The sequence below is a fragment of the Pogoniulus pusillus genome, chromosome 1, assembly GCF_015220805.1.
Source record: "Pogoniulus pusillus isolate bPogPus1 chromosome 1, bPogPus1.pri, whole genome shotgun sequence".
Taxonomy (NCBI): Eukaryota; Metazoa; Chordata; class Aves; order Piciformes; family Lybiidae; genus Pogoniulus; species Pogoniulus pusillus.
In genome coordinates, this window is record NC_087264.1 from 5,378,059 (window position 1) to 5,395,079 (window position 17,021).

At 49.6% G+C, this 17,021-nt stretch overlaps 1 protein-coding gene across 1 annotated transcript in view; it reads left to right on the top strand.

Annotated features, from left to right (window-relative positions):
• Nucleotides 1-17,021, top strand: part of PRKCH (protein kinase C eta) — a 192,360-nt gene that overhangs the window by 147,224 nt on the left and 28,115 nt on the right. Inside the window, exons 11-12 of the mRNA XM_064154813.1 lie at nt 14,265-14,403; nt 15,341-15,529. Coding sequence (XP_064010883.1) covers nt 14,265-14,403; nt 15,341-15,529 — 328 coding nt within the window. The remainder of the gene's footprint in view (nt 1-14,264; nt 14,404-15,340; nt 15,530-17,021) is intronic.

Sequence of the window (17,021 nt, forward strand, 5' to 3'; positions counted from 1 at the left end):
GCCCCTCACCAGCTTTGTTGCCCTTCTCTGGACACATTCCAGCACCTCAACATCTCTCTTGAGTTGAGGGGCCCAGAACTGGACACAGCACTCAAGGTGTGGCCTGACCAGTGCTGAGTACAGGGGCAGAATAACCTCCCTTGTCCTGCTGGCCACATTGCTCATAATCCAGGCCCGGATACCATTGGCTCTCCTGGCCACCTGGGCACACTGCTGGCTCATCTTCAGCTACTCTCTACCAGTACCCCCAGGTCCCTTTCTTCCTGGCTGCTCTCCAGCCACTCTGATGTCAGAGGCAGTCTGCACACTTGATCATGATGGATAAGATCACCTTTGGCTATTTTTCTTTAACTTGGTATTTCCTGGAGTGAAACTTTACTCCTGAGACTCCAAGTGTTGGAAGTGTGAATGGCATGGCAGCTGTGAGATTAGCAGTGAGAGTGCAGGGAAGTTGCTTTGGAGTTAGCTACTGTTCAATTCCCCCAGGGCAAGCTTAGTGGTGCCTCGATGCATTGGGAACCTGTGACTGTGCTGGTGTAAGGAGGAGTCTTTTCAGCAACAGAGTTCAGCTCTGATGCTACTGGGAGGGCTTGGAACTGGGACAAGATCTAGCAGCTGTACAGTGGGCTGTGGGTGGTTGGTGATGGTTAATTTCTTCTACTCCATCTTGAAGCATTGGGGCCATGTTGTACTATGAGCACAAACCTAATTTCATTTGGATTTCTGTATCAGGCTTCAAATCAGTGTTGGTCTATTTTGTCAAGATGATGTAACAGGTTTATTCTTTTTAACCTCTCTTGGTACTGTCAGTCATCAGTCCACACCTGATTCTTGTTCATGCTTTTGGGTCCTGGATGTTGTACACCCTATCTGAACACTCAGTCAAAGGGGCTAACAGAAAGAAGCATTGTGGTTTGGGTTCTTTTTTTGTCTTTCCCACTTTCTGGCAAGGGTAAAATAGGAGCTCTGTTGGGAGAAACTCAGCAAGTGAAGTTTCAGAGCCAGCAAATTCCAGTGTTGCTGCCCAGTGGGCCTGAGGAGTGTATCACAGGACTAGGCTGGCAGCTCATCCAGAGAGGCAGTGCATGGCATGCATACCAAGACCTGGACACTAAGCCTTTTTCTGTCCACCTCTTCCCTTCCCTCATTAAATGGGAGGATATGTGCCCTGACATTCAGAGAACCTCTTCTCCCAGGCAACCAGCAATAGAACAAGGGGACACAGTCCCAGGTTGTGCCGGGGGAAGTATAGCCTGGATGTTAGGAGCAAGTTCTTCACAGAGAGAGTGATTGGCATTGGAATGGGCTGCCCAGGGAGGTGGTGGAGTCACTGTCCCTGGAGGTGTTGGAGCAAAGCCTGGCTGAGGCACTTAGTGCCATGGTCTGGTTGACTGGCTAGGGCTGGGTGCTAGGTTGGCCTGGATGATGTTGGAGGTCTCTTCCAACCTGCTTGATTCTATGATTCTATGATTCTCTTTCCTGAATAGAGTCCCACATCAAAGTGCAACAAATAACATCTATATTTTATACATATATGTAGATAAAAAAGTGCAGGCACAGACAGCTGTGGATGTATCAATGTGAATGGATTGCACCATTTTTGGGGATTACTGCAGTGTGGCAATCTCCAGCACGTCTCTGTTTCACCATTAATGGCTCCAGCTCTCAGCTTCCCCATTTCACAACAGGATCTTTTTTTGCCCTTGTAAAGCTGCCTCTGGAGACTGTCATTAGCTTCTCCTGCAGTTGCTGCTCGTATAATAAAGGGGAAGCTTCTAGGTGTGCCTGGCCTTGAAGGCACTCATGGGGTCTCACTGGATCTGTACCACTCAAGCTCAGGCCCACTAAGGTGATTGGAAGCTTTGTGTTTATCCGTTGTGATATGCCCAAGGCTTTTTGTCAGTCAATGCCTGTATACTTTAGCCTACCACTGAAGTGTAACTGGAGGATGAATCATGCCTGTTCATCTCAATAGCAATGAAATCATGGCAGTAATTGTGTTAGCTTCCACAGAGGCTTTTCTGAAGTGCCCAGAGAGAGGAGAGGTGGGGCTGCTGGTGCTTCAAACCATCAGAGATCATGGATCTCAGGTCATGCCAGCTCCTTTGCTGTGAAAGAAATTGATGCCTTGGGCACCACTTCATGTCCTGAGCAGAAGCTCAGGAACCACTGGGAGGGGACCAGGGCACTAATGTGGTCTGGGGAACTGCTTTTCCAGCAAGAGGGTTCAGGCAGACAAGGAGCTGGCGGAACTGAGTTCCAGCCCTAATGCAGCAAAAAAAACCCCATGGTGCTGCCTTAATCTGGGCAGATGACTTGCAGGAACTTGCCTTGCTTGAAGGCTGCTTGACTTAGAATCATAGAATCAACCAGGTTGGAAGAAACCTCCAAGCTCATCCAGGCCAACCTAGCACCCAGCCCTAGCCAGTCAACTAGACCATGGCACTAAGTGCCTCAGCCAGGCTTTGCTTCAACACCTCCAGGGACGGTGCCTCCACCACCTCCCTGGGCAGCCCATTCCAATGCCAATCACTCTCTCTGTGAAGAACTTGCTCCTAACATCCAGCCTATACTTCCCCTGGCACAACTTGAGACTGTGTCCCCTTGTTCTGTTGCTGGTTGCCTGGTAGAATAGACCAACCCCACCTGGCTACAACCTCCCTTCAGGTAGTTGTAGCAGCATGCTTCTTGGTACAAGTGGTTGCCATTCAGAGTTTAGTCTAAAGCCCAAACAACAGAGCAAGAATGTACTGGAAATCTATTCTGGCTTGTTCTTGTGAGTGCATAAGGCTGCTGCAGAGTGCCTTTGGACATCTGAACACCACAGACACAGGTGGGTGTGAGGGTGTCCCTCTGTGTTTCATGTATCCAAGCACCCACCATGCCTTCCAGAGTGGTCTTTAGCTGTGTGCTCTGGTGTGAGCTTTCAGAGAAGGTCAGCTACATACCCTGGGTGTGTAAATGACCCTGGACACAAGGGCATATTGCATCAGTCTCTACTATGGTTGTGTCTGCAGGAGAGATGGGGTCTGCTTTGAAGGCCATCATCTATCATGCCTATCCTAACACACAGGAAAGAGTGTTTCAAAATGTCTGTGTGCTGTGTGCCAGCGTGGGTGGGTTAGATGTTGCAGAGAAAAGCCACAAAGCTCTCTTATATTCTGCTTTGTTCCCCCTCAGCAGTCCTCTGTGGAGTCTGCAGGATGTGCTGTGGTGGGATGAAGTTGTGAAGTGGTGAAGTGGTCCTGGGCTTCTGACTGAGGAGCTGTTCAAGTAGTGAAATGCCTATGGGATCAACCTTCCCTCAGCGCCTCCAATGCCCCCTACAAATGCACAGACAACTGACAAGGACAGATGGTTATCTCCTGTTATATGGCCTAGCAATGAGTGTTAGTTTGCAGTGGAGCTCCACTCACCCATGCCACTTACCCTGGGTCTGAGTTGGATTCTTGAATCCTTGTGTCACATTTCTGCTTTTGCCTCGTTTCTGAGAAATGCCAAAGTTCAGACTGGAGTGGTTTAGTTATGGTCCCTGAGCACTTAAGTGTGGTCAGCTTCTGAAAACAACTTCTGGTTGTTAGGACTGTGCAGAAGGGCACCTTGCTGTTTCATTTCCACTTTCTGGTAATGGTGAGTTACAAATGCTTGGGGAGATCTTTCCTTTCTGTCCTGTTACGCTGCGCTGCAGCTTGCAGTAGATCTGCTGGGGTTGAGCTGCCTGTGTTCACCCAGGTCATCTCAATGGGCTTGCACCTCAGATGTTGATTGGAAACCAGAAAGAATGTTTACTTTACCTAACAGAATGTTTTCCAAGAAAACAAGGAGCTGAAGTTATGTTTTGCAGTCCCCACACTCTATTTTGACATGACATCATTGGACTTTATGATCTGAAGGGTCCTTTCCAAACTAAACAGTGCTGTGGTTCTGTTGTGCAGTGGCCTGAAGGACAGAGCATGTGGACTAAATCCTGCAGGGTTTAGGAACTGTTTTGTGGATCTGTGGGCATGGAAAGCAACTCTTTTAATCTCAGCATGTCAGCCCCAAGTGATGTGAGTGACTGCAAGCTGTGAGCTCTGTCCCTGGAGGTGCTGAAGAAAAGACTGGATAAGGCACTTAGTGCCATGGTCTAGTTAATTGGCCAGGGCTGGGTGCTAGGTTGGACTGGATGATGTTGGAGGTCTCTTCCAACCTGGTTGATTCTATGATTCTTCTATGATATGTTGGGTAACTGTGCTGAGTCTTACCTCTGGTTCTGCCTTCACAAGAGTGTCCTCTGTAAACTCCTAATTCTCCCCTTAAAATATGACAGGAGCTGAATGAGAGGAAGGCTCTGGTGCTGGCAGGGAGCAGCAGCTCATCCTTTCATTCATCAGGAAAACTCAGGAGTTCATGCTGGTTTTGTGAGATGTGATTTAATTTCTTTTCTTCTTTATTTGGCATCTCTGCTCTGGGGGTTTCCATTTAAGAGGCCAGTAACCTGGTTTTCCATTTGTGATTTCACTGTTTCCCCCTGCCCTACAGATGTGGTAGCAACTAAGAAAACAGCAGCAGCCCAGCCCAGGCGTTTATGTCTTAGCTGGGGACAGAGAGGCTGGAAAGCAGCCAGGCAGAAAAAGGGACATGGGGGTACTGGTAGGTAGTAGCTGAAGATGAGCCAGCAGTGTGCCCAGGTGGCCAGGAGAGCCAATGGCATCCTGGGCTGGCTCAGGAACAGTGTGGCCAGTAGGACAAGGGAGGTTATTCTGCCCCTGTACTCAGCACTGGTCAGGCCACACCTTGAGTGCTGTGACCAGTTCTGGGCTCCTCAATCCAAGAGAGATGTTGAGGTGCTGGAATGTGTCCAGAGAAGGGCAACAAAGCTGGTGAGGGGCCTGGAGCACAGCCCTGTGAGGAGAGGCTGAGGGAGCTGGGGGTGTGCAGCCTGGAGAAGAGGAGGCTCAGGGGTGACCTCATTGCTGTCTACAACTCCCTGAAGGGAGGCTGTAGCCAGGTGGGGTTGGTCTCTTCTGCCAGGCAAGCAGCAACAGAACAAGGGGACACAGTCTCATGTTGTGGTGGGGGAGGTCTAGGCTGGATGTTAGGAGGAAGTTGTTGGCAGAGAGAGTGATTGGCATTGGAATGGGCTGCCCAAGGAGGTGGTGGAGTCACCATCCCTGGAAGTGTTCAAGCAAAGCCTGGCTGAGGCACTTAGTGCCATGGTCTGGTTGATTGTCTAGGGCTGGGTGCTAGATTGGACTGGATGATGCTGGAGGTCTCTTCCAACCTGCTTGTTTCTATGATCTGTTCTCCTATTTAATCAAAATATTGGTTTAAATCTGTTGTCTGCTGTAATTGGAGCAAGAGCTCCAACTTGAAATACCCTACCACTTCAATAAGTATCTTACCAACTGTGCTGTTCATCAAGTTCTGCATCTCTCATTCTCTGTTGAAGTTGCTTCATTTTGCAAAGAAATATTTGCAGTTCCACTGGAGCAGGATTTGGAAATCTGTGTTGCTTTAGCTACCAGAGCAGGCAACAGAAACATAATTTTCTCCATCATGATTTTGGTATTTCTGTGAAGTAAAATGACTTCAGCAGAAGAGGTGGAGAAGAATAAAAATCTGTTCCTTTTTTTTCTTGCAAAGGGGGTTTCAGCGCATCTTTACTCACCTGAAGCTGTTTCCAGAGAGTGCCTAGATGGCCTAGTATGTTAAAGACTTGGAAAAAACCTTTTTTTTCCTTTCAGAAATGCTAAAATTACTCACTGAATAGTTCTGGGTCTGGGACTTTTAATCGTATGTTGAAGGAAAAAAAAATGGCCAGGATTTTACATTAGTTGTACCTAAATTTGTGGCTAGCTCCCACTACTCTGTACCCATCTTTCATAGCTACATCATTTCTATGGAGATGAGAACAGCAGGATTTTATCAGCCTTAAACTCAGTGCTAGGAATTGCCAAACCTGGGAGAACCTTGAACTAAGGCAGAACTGAGGCAGGAAACCAGTTTCTGCCACCTTTACTCCTGTGAGTCATGGAATCAACCAGGTTGGAAGAGACCTCCAAGATCATCCAGTCCAACCTAGCACCCAGCCCTGTCCAGTCAGCTAGACCATGGCACTAAGTGCCTCAGCCAGGCTTTGCTTCAACACCTCCAGGGATGGTGACTCCACCACCTCCCTGGGCAGCCCATTCCAATGCCAATCACTCTCTCTGCCAACAACTTCCTCCTAACATCCAGCCTAGACCTGCCCTGCCACAACCTGAGACTGTGTCCCCTTGTTCTGTTCCTGGTTGCCTGGCAGAAGAGCCCAACTCCACCTGGCTACAGCCTCCCTTCAGGGAGTTGTAGACAGCAATGAGGTCACCCCTGAGCCTCCTCTTCTCCAGCCTAAACTCCCTCAGCCTCTCCTCACAGGGCTGTGCTCCAGGCCCCTCACCAGCTTCATTGTCCTTCTCTGGACACTTTCCAGCACCTCAACATCTCTCTTGAATTGAGGGGCCCAGAACTGGACACAGCACTCAAGGTGTGGCCTGACCAGTGCTGAGTACAGGGGCAGAAGAACCTTCCTTGTCCTGCTGGCCACACTGCTCCTGAGCCAGGCCAGGATGCCATTGGCTCTCTTGCAGCCACCTGGGCACACTGCTGGCTCATGTTCAGTTACTATCTACCAGTACCCCCACATCCCTTTCTTCCTAGCTCCTCTCCAGCCACTTTGTCCCCAGCCGGAAGACTTTTACTACATGTCAGCCCTCACAACAAAGGCTGATAAAACCTAAAGAGGGAAAAAAAAACCAACCCCCAAACTTATCTTTTCAAGTACAGTTTCTGCATCATGAGGCTTTCTTCCTGGCTGCTCTCCAGCCAGTCTGTCCCCAGCCTGAAGTCCTTTACTACGTGTCCAGCCCTCACGACACAGGGTGATAACACCTAAAGAGGGGAAAAAACCAACCCCCAAACTTATCTTTTCAAGTACAGTTTCTACATCATGAGAGATGAGGCCCCTCAATTCAAGAAAGATGTTGAGGTGCTGGAACATGTCCAGAGAAGGGCAACAAAGCTGGTGAGGTGCCTGGAGCACAAATCCTATGAGGAGAGGCTGAGGGAGCTGGGCCTGTTTAGCCTGGAGAAGAGGAGGCTCAGGGGTGATCTTATTACTGTCTACAACTACCTGAAGGGACATTGTAGCCAGGTGGGGGTGGCCTCTTCTGCCAGGCAAGCAGCAATAGAACAAGGGGACACAGTCTCAAGTTGTGCCAGGGTAGGTCTAGGCTGGATATTAGGAAGAAGTTCTTCCCAGAGAGAGTGATTGGCATTGGAATGGGCTGCCCAGGGAGGTGGTGGAGGCACCGTCCCTGGGGGTCTTCAAGCAAAGCCTGGCTGAGGCACTTAGTGCCATGGTCTGGTTGACTGGCTAGGGCTGGGTGCTAGGTTGGACTGGATGATCTTGGAGCTCTCTTCCAACCTGGTTGATTGTATGATTCTATGATACTGAGAGATGAGCAGAGCGAGTGACAGGTATTTGTATAACACCTATTCACTGGCAAGTCTCCCTGGTGCAGGGAAATTGTACTTGACAGCTGCTTCAGAAGAGGTCTGGATCGTCTGCAGTTGTAATTTTGGAGTTTTAATGCGTGTTCAACTCGAGCAGCAGACACGTCAAGAACACCTCTTCCAGGCAGTGACGCAGAAGCAGCTCATTCTGTCATTTCTCCTAGGTCTAGACTAAACCAACAGCACTAAGCCCATGCCCCATAGCTGCCTATGAGAACAAAGGCTGCCTTTCTGAGTCAGGATGAAGCCTGTTTTCCAGTGGAGGTTTGCCAGGGAAAGGCAGAACCTCAGCTGGACGGTAGAAACGGAGCCCTCAGAAAACCTCTCCGCTGTAATTGCTTCATGCAACTGCTAAAAATATTGAATGGAAAAATGCAAGCACTAAGGAAATGAGGTAGATTTGGCCTTTCTGAGCTGGCTGACTTCCAGTTTCATCAGCTTCCCGGAATCCTTGCTGTGAAAATGAAGAGCTCCTTGTAAATCTCAGAAACCTGTCAGTGTTTTTCCTCTCATGTGGCCGTGCTGCTTCACGGAGTACAACTCATGGGAAGAGCTGTCAGCACTGAGCAGCAGTGAGCATAGAGCTCAGGACATCTGTGATTGCTTGAGATAAATGCTTAAACACCAGACCAAACCATGGCCTTTCCAGAGACCTGTCTTGGAGGGGCAGCTGGAGAGAGCAGGCTTCAGAGAAGCCACACTGCTCAGCCTGCTGCTGTGCTGGCCCACAAGACCTGCTCTGAGAGGGACATCTGGGGCCATCTTCTGTGGCCTTGCCAAGCAACTGTGTTCAGTTCTGGGCCCCCCAGTTTAGGAGGGACATTGAGATGCTTGAGTGTGTCCAGAGAAGGGCGACGAGGCTGGGGAGAGGCCTTGAGCACAGCCCTATGAGGAGAGGCTGAGGGAGCTGGGATTGGTTAGCCTGGAGAAGAGGAGGCTCAGGGGAGACCTCATTGCTGTCTACAACTACCTGAGGGGTGGTTGTGGCCAGGAGGAGGTTGCTCTCTTCTCTCAGGTGGCCAGCACCAGAACAAGAGGACACAGCCTCAGGCTGTGCCAGGGGAGATTTAGGCTGGAGGAGAGGAGAAAGTTCTTCCCTGAGAGAGTCATTGGACACTGGAATGGGCTGCCCGGGGAGGTGGTGGAGTCGCCGTCCCTGGAGCTGTTCAAGGCAGGATTGGACGTGGCACTTGGTGCCATGGTCTGGCCTTGAGCTCTGTGGTAAAGGGTTGGACTTGGTGATCTCTGAGGTCTCTTCCAACCCTGATGATACTGTGATACTGTGTGAGAGAGCATTGAAAAGCCTTCTTTGGACATGGGAGGTCCTCTTCTGCAGTGGTCTGCAGGTAGCCAGAGCGCCTGGTGCAACGTCACGTTGCAGGACGTGTCAAAATGGAAAATGCAAGGCTTGAATTTCATGCTGCTGGAAAGAAGTCAAGAGAAACCAGTAGCCCAACTGCAAGAGCAGACAAGAGACACTCTTAATATAGAGAAGCCAAAGGGTTGGAAGCTTGCCTTGTGCAGTAAAACTGTAGTTGCTCAGCACGAGGCAGACAGGTTAAGTTTAATGGCAATTCATATATGGAGGTTGCCTAAGAGGGTGCAGTAAGCCCAAAGTGCTCTCACACCTGCACAAGTTCCTGCCATCTTGGTGCTGTAATGAGGGTGGAGTATTGTGCAGCTAGCAGGGACTTCAGGCCTTCTGCAGCAGATCCAGGGAGGTTCTCCTTCCCCTCCACTCTGCCCTGGTGAGACCTCATCTTGAGTACTGCATTCAGTTTTGGGCTCCCCAGTTGAAGAGGGACAGGGATCTGCTGGAGAGGGTCCAGCAGAGGGCTATGAGGATGATTATGGGGCTGGAGGGCATGGCTGATGAGGAGAGGCTGAGGGACCTGGGGCTGCTTAGTCTGGAGAAGAGAAGACTGAGAGGGGATTTGATAAATGTTTATAAGTATCTGAGGGCTGCCAGGAGCGGGGGACAGGCTCTGCTCACTGCTCCTTGGGATAGGACAAGGAGCAATGGGTGTAAGTTGCAGCACAGGAGTTCCACCTCAACACAAAGGAGAAGTTCTTTCTTGTAAGGGTCTCAGAGCACTGGCACAGGCTGCCCAGAGAGGTTGTGGAGTCTCTGGAGCCTTTCAAGGCCTGTCTGGATGTGTTCCTGTGTGATCTGTGCTAAATTGTGTGGTCCTGCTCTGGCAGGGGGGCTTGGACTCGATGATCTCCTTGGGTCCCTTCCAACCCCTCATGTCCTGTGGGCCTGTGGGGAAGAGGCAGAGTGCCTGCTGATCTGGTCTGCAGAGCTGGCCCTGCCCTGTAGCTCCTGCCTCTGCTCATCTGGCTCTCCATGAGGGACTGTAACCTGCTTACTCAATATACATGGCTCTGTTTCTGCTGGATCAGATCTAAGAAAGGTGTTTTTTCAGGATTCTCAAAACCTGCTAGGATGTGGCAGATGTTTTGGGAAGCAGGGGATGGTTTGCAAGGGGCACCTTCAAGGAGCTTCACCAGAACTCCCCTTCCTGTTACGTCCCCCAACACTTGGGCCTGCCCAGAACCAAAAAGGTGTTTGCTACACTCAGAACTGAGCCAAGAATAAACTGCATGTTTCAGCCACATCATTGCAGATTCCTGAAAACAAGGCCTGCCTTCATGCTTGGAGGGGTTTCCTTCTTTGCCAGGAGCCACAGGGAAGAGCAACAGGAGCTTTGGCTGTGAACCCCTGCTGAAGGCATCCTGTCCTGGGTGAGCACATACAATACCTCTCACTGTGCTCACCTAAAGCCTTGCCAGGATGAGCCTTTGCCTGCATACCTTAGCAGCCATTTCTGATTCTCAGAAGAGAGAAGAGTGTCTTCTGCTGACCTTGAGTACTGTGTTCAGTTCTGGGCCCCCCAGTTTAGGAGGGACATTGAGATGCTTGAGCGTGTCCAGAGAAGGGCGACGAGGCTGGGGAGAGGCCTCGAGCACAGCCCTACGAGGAGAGGCTGAGGGAGCTGGGATTGGTTAGCCTGGAGAAGAGGAGGCTCAGGGGTGACCTTATTGCTGTCTACAACTACCTGAGGGGTGGTTGTGGCCAGGAGGAGGTTGCTCTCTTCTCTCAGGTGGCCAGCACCAGAACAAGAGGACACAGCCTCAGGCTGCACCAGGGGAGATTTAGGCTGGAGGTGAGGAGAAAGTTCTTCCCTGAGAGAGTCATTGGACACTGGAATGGGCTGCCCGGGGAGGTGGTGGAGTCGCCGTCCCTGGGGCTGTTCAAGGCAGGATTGGACGTGGCACTTGGTGCCATGGTCTGGCCTTGAGCTCTGTGGTAAAGGGTTGGACTTGATGATCTGTGAGGTCTCTTCCAACCTTGGTGATACTGTGATACTGTGATCCTACTCAGAGCAGTCAGTGATGTGTAAGACAACCATGGGTATTGTTCTTGACATCCATGTTTCACTGGCCAGCAAACAGCTGGCAAGGCTGCTGGGGTTGTGCAGCCTGAAGAAGAGGAAACTCGGGGTGACCTCATTGCTGTCTACAGCTACCTGAAGGGAGGCTGTAGCCAGGTGGGGATTGGTCTCTTCTGCCAGGCAAGCAGCAACAGAATGAGGGGACACAGTCTCAAGTTGTGGTGGAGGAAGTATAGGCTGGATGTTAGGAGGAAGTTGTTGTCAGAGAGAGTGATTGGCATTGGAATGGGCTGCCCAGGGAGGTGATGGAGTTGTTGTCCCTGGAGGTGTTGAAGCAAAGCCTGTCTGAGGCACTTAGTGCCATGGTCTGGTTGACTGGCTAGGGCTGGGTGCTAGGTTGGCCTGGATGATCTTGGAGGTCTCTTCCAACATGGTTGATTCTATGAAGGGCAACATCACTGCAGAGGCTTTTTGCTGGCCATGCCATGTCAAAGGGAGGATGTATGATCTTGTGATTAAGATCAGCAGCTGAAATTCTGGAAGCTGGTGTTCAGCCCTGGCTTTGGGGGGACACAGGCAAATTTCTTAACATCTAGCTCTCACTTTCCTGACTGCTCAGAAGAGTCAAATAATACTTTTTGTTGTCTCTTTAGGATAGGATGTGGCTCTGATTGTCTAGCACAATGCATCTTTGATCTTTCCACTGCAACAGTGAAGCTGAGGGTTCCATTGAGGCTTCTGGTGGTGATGTGGGCTGCACAATGCATGTCAGAGCAGTCAACCCCCTGATTCTCACTTTAAGATCATAAACAGATCGTGAACAAGATCAATCTGGATTCAGATTTTGGCTCACTCACAGGTTTTCATGTCGATACAGATAAGCTATTACCTGTGTTCCACCCTTCCCAAGGAAGTAGATGCCCAATCAGAGGGCAAGATGAGTCAATTTCCCACCCAGATTTCATGAAGGGGTCCTGATGCTTAGCTAGGCATCTGAATAATTCTGAAGGCAGCTTTTGTGCCTGTAAGGTGACTTCCATCTCTGTCAAATGGTAATGGCAACACTTTGCTGCCTCACAGCAGCCATGAGGGCTCTGTGCAAGTGAGGTGTGGAGGCACCGTCCCTGGGGGTCTTCAAGAAAAGACTGGATGAGGCACTTAATGCCATGGTCTAGTTGATTGGATAGGGCAGGGTGATAGGTTGGCCTGGATGATCTTGGAGGTCTCTTCCAACCTGGTTGATTCTATGATTCTATGATTCTTGCACCAGGCAGTTCAACAGCTGAACTGTGGCCTATTTGTACTGCACAGAACTCCCATCGTGCTGCTTTCCTCCATCTGTGATAGTGCCTAGAGCTTGTCTGGCAGCTGAAAAGCAGAGGTGCTATGAACTGATGTGTATTTTTAGGAAGGCAGTGCCAAAGTCTGCAGATGACCCTGTGCTTTCTGGTCACGTTCCGGATGGCGCTGCTGGCTGCAGGCTGCTCCCTGCGGCAATGTCAAGGTCAGCCAAGCTGATAAGCTTGGTTAGGGCTCTTGTCATTTGGGCAGCTCTGCTTTCGATGAGGAGCTCGCAGGCTGTGAGGTGATACACTGGAAAATGTGTCTTTCTGTAGCTTGTACAGTGGGGTATTTGCTGCAGGTCTGCTGTGGCACTGACAAGGAGGACAGTGCGCGCTAGGGGAGATGTTAGTTTAGAATCAGTCAGGGTTGGAAGGAGCCACAAAGATCATCTAGTTCCAACCCCCTGCCATGGGCAGTGGACACTCTACCCTAGATCAGGCTGGCCACAGCCTCATCCAGCCTGGCCTTAAACACCCCCAGGGATGGGGCCTCAACCACCTCCCTGGGCAACCCATTCCAGCCTCTCACCACTCTCATGGGGAAGAAGATTCTTACACTAGTGCAGTTCCCATGGAATTGATACACCTGGGAGAACTTGAAGACTTTGCCTTATGGTGGAGGCATCTTGTGCTGGCTGAAAATTCACCCTCCCCACTCGGTGCCCACAGGAAGTTTATTTTCTTCTCAGATGGGCTAACACTTGTGATGGTTTGGGTGTTACCTGCACCCCCACACACTTAAGAAAATCACCCAGACTAGACACAGCTGAGCTGGAAATTAAAGAGTGAAGCTTTATATTTACATCTTAGCACAATACACAAGCAGGTATTTACAATATCTACACCTATAGACAGGAATAGGCAAGGTGAAAACTAATACAGAAACACAACAGCCCTCCCAATAACCAGAGTCCCCAGCAGGGGCTCCCAACCATCTTTCCACCTCCTTCCCACCCCTCTACCTTATCCCAGAATTTGCCTTATGTTCGAGGTGAGTTTGGAGGATCACCCAGGGGGGTTAGGAAGCAGAAGGTTTAGTCACACAGGTGGCAAGTTAGGGAGAGAAAAGGGAGGCAGCCGCAGCCAAAGAGCAACTCTGTTATCTATGTTTGTGTTCCTGTTTTTATCCATCTCAGCAAGCCTCTGAGTGCAGCAGACATCACCATTGTTTCATTTTCACAGCCTAGCATCTAATCCCTCTCACTAAAATATCCCAGCTGGGCTCAAACCAGCACAACACTCCAGGTGGGGTTTATCAGTCAGCTTTGCCCCAATCCAGGGAAGTCCTGCTACTTGACCCCTGATGCCTCAGGGGTCCCCCTCTGAAGAGGCTCCACATGCCTTGCTGCCTTCGGCTGTGTGCTCTCAGCACAGCCCTTTGCTGAATCAGAGCCTGTCCCATGTGCTGCGTTTTGCTGCATCATAACAGCTTTACGCAATCTGACAGCTCTGGCAACCTCTGCTCCAGTGAGCCCCAGAGCTAAATTAGCAGGAGCTCTGCCTGCCAGACTTGTGGTGTGTTTGGAAAGCCATGTGGGTGAACTCGTACAGCACCTGCCTGTGTTGCATGCATTTCGGCAGAATGCTTTTGGTTCCTCCCTTCCATAGAATCAACCAGTTTGGAAGAGACCTCCAAGAGCATCCAGGCCAACCTAGCACCCAGCCCTAGACAATCAACCAGACCATGGCACTAAGTGCCTCAGCCAGGCTTTGCTTCAACACCTCCAGGGTTGGAAACTCCACCACCTCCCTGGGCAGCCCATTCCGATGGCAAATGACTCTCTGTGAGGAAGCAGAAGAGACTCCCTCCTGCATGATCTTTGGGTTTTGTTGGGCTTTTCTGTGGGCTCTTTTGTTTGCTTGTTTGTTTGTTTTTATGATGACGTGGTTTGTCCAGTTTACAGGTTAATCTCCTGAAGCCTGGGATGGTGCCTCCATTTGTGCTGGGTCTGTTCCAAGCACATAGAGACTCAATGAATGATTCTCATTGCAGGGACTTGAAGCTGGACAACGTGCTGCTGGACTATGAGGGTCACTGCAAGCTGGCAGACTTTGGAATGTGCAAAGAGGGCATTCACAACGGCATTACCACAGCCACCTTCTGTGGTACACCAGACTACATCGCTCCAGAGGTACAGGAAGCCTTTCTTTGACTAGGAAAAGTTGGTGGGAGTGTGAAAAGCATAGGTTAGCTTTGGAACAGCAAGCAAATGCTCTGCTGTTTTTAGCTGCTCCTTATCTGACTGACAGGTACAAGTTTTTCTCCTAGGTGTATGCTTGTATTATCAGTTCCTTGTACAAGCAAAGCATGAATAAACCTTCAGGCTGCTGTAGTCATCAAGATAGGCTTATAATATGTTTCTTAAGGAAATGTGAGGTGCAAAATGGAGGGACAGCTGCAAAAATCTTGATAGAGGCAAATACAGATACTGGCCCAGTTCAGTTTGAAGGAAGGTTGAATTTTTCCTCATTTCCCAATTCCTTTTTCTACCTCTTCTCATTCCCTGTCAGTTCCCAATCTCACTACAAAATTAATACACACCTCTTTAAGGACCAGCTGCCCTCCAGATGCTGCCAGATGTTCTGACAGAGTGTTAGATCCTTCTTCAACACAGTTGAATTGTTGTTTGTGGTTGATGTTTGTGACTTGCTCACAGTCCTCTCCAGTGAAAGCCTCACCATTGGAGCTGAGTAAGAATTTCCTTCCCAGGGGCAAGGAAAAGGCAATGTGAGCCAGCACACATGACTGCTCTGCTGCTTCTGAGGCTCAGCTAGTTTTGCTGAAATGCCCCTTCTCCTGCTAAGCCCTAGCATTGTTTCTCATGGCTTGTTTCCCAGGTGACCCTGTGAGCAGCCAAGCTAGTTTAGTCCTTGTTTAATGCATCTGGTGTACCTCTGTTCTGCTCTGGGCTTTCCCAGCTTGAGATCACCTGTGTGTTCCTAGACGTACAGCCAGAGAGCAACGCTAGGACGTAGCAAGAACTTCTGCACTAATATTTCTAGATCCTTTCTCCTTTCCTGCTGAGTTGAAGAAGTTTCAGTGTTAATATTTATTTCCCATTCCTTCAGATCCTGCAGGAGATGCTCTATGGCCCTGATGTGGACTGGTGGGCCATGGGCGTGCTGCTGTACGAGATGCTGTGCGGCCACGCGCCTTTCGAGGCAGAGAACGAGGATGACCTCTTTGAGGCGATTCTGAACGATGAAGTTGTCTACCCAACGTGGCTCCAGCAGGATGCAGTGGCAATCCTCAAAGCAGTGAGTTCTTCTGGCTGTTTGTGTGCTCCCTGTCCTGGCTTTCTTCAAGACTAAATCTAGCAAGAGAAGACAGGGCTCGGAGTATGGGCACTCAGGAACCGCGGTGACCCTAACCCTGACCCTTTCCTTATCTTGGATTGAAGGGTAAACAAAAGCCCCACAATCCTGCTGCACTTTGCTGTGTGTTTGCATAGTCGTGTCCTTTATACAGTTCAGCAACCAGCTTGGCAAGCAAAGTGTGCATGTCTGTGTGTCTGAGCATTCCCCTGCTGACTTAATGATTTACAACATATGGTCATCTTCCAGAACAGAAGCAGCAGCTATGCACAGTATTTGGTCAGTGGTGACTGTGTGATTCCCATGTGACTGGAGTGGAAAATAAGTGAGGTGTTCATGATGGTCTTTTGTTTTGACTGCTGATAATGCCAGCTGTGCCCCAGGGATTGCAGTCTACCTGCATACAAGGACAGAAGCTTGATTGGGAGGAACAGTTGGGGCTGTGCAGCAAACAGGTTGAGAGCTGTGGCTGGCTATATTTAGTTCTTGTTCTACCATATATTCCTGAATTTTCCCAGGAGGTCTCTCTCACGTGCCTCAAATCATAGAATCATAGAATAGAATCAACCAGGTTGAAAGAGACCTCCAAGATCATCCAGTCCAACCTAGCACCCAGCCCTAGCCAGTCAATCAGACCATGGCACTAAGTGCCTCATCCAGTCCTTTCTTGAACACCTCTAGGGACGGCAACTCCACCACCTCCCTGGGCAGCCCATTCCAATGCCAATCACTCTCTCTGGCAAGAACTTCCTCCTAACATCCAGCCTATACTTCCCCTAGCACAACTTGAGACTGTGAATCTTTGCCTGTGCTGTGGGAATGAAGCTGCTTAAGGTTGTAGGCTGTGTGTGGCAAAGAGTGCATAGTGCACTGGAACCATTGAGCTTTGCTGTAATGAATCAAAGGGTGATTAAGTGGTGAGGATATTACTAAACAAATCAGGAGACCTAACCTGGCTGTTCTGCCATTGACTTATTCCTGCTTCTGATCAAATCAATATCTCTAAGCACACTGTGGAGAGAGAAGGATCAAAGCATTAACTTCCCTTGCAAAATCACTGTGAATTGAGATACATTTAAGACTGGATGCTGCTAAATATTGTGGTAATAGAGGGTCTGAGAACTACTTGGGTAAGATATAATTCATAGTAACTTGTGAAGCACCAACTCAAAGAAATGAGGTAATGAATGATGAGGCCATTTGAAGGAAAGATGAGAGTTCATTTTCCTCAGATCCTTAGTAGCAAGAATCTGGAAGCTTCCTGCTGAAAGGTTTCTGTTGTATAGGAACTGACAAACTACTTTCTGTAGCTGAAAATGCATCTAATAAATTATGCAGAGATCAACTGAGAAGAAAATCTACTCCTTGAGGAGGCAAGGGTCTGTGCTTTGAAATCACAGGTTGTGCTCAGGAGTGGTTGTTTGTCATGCTGAAG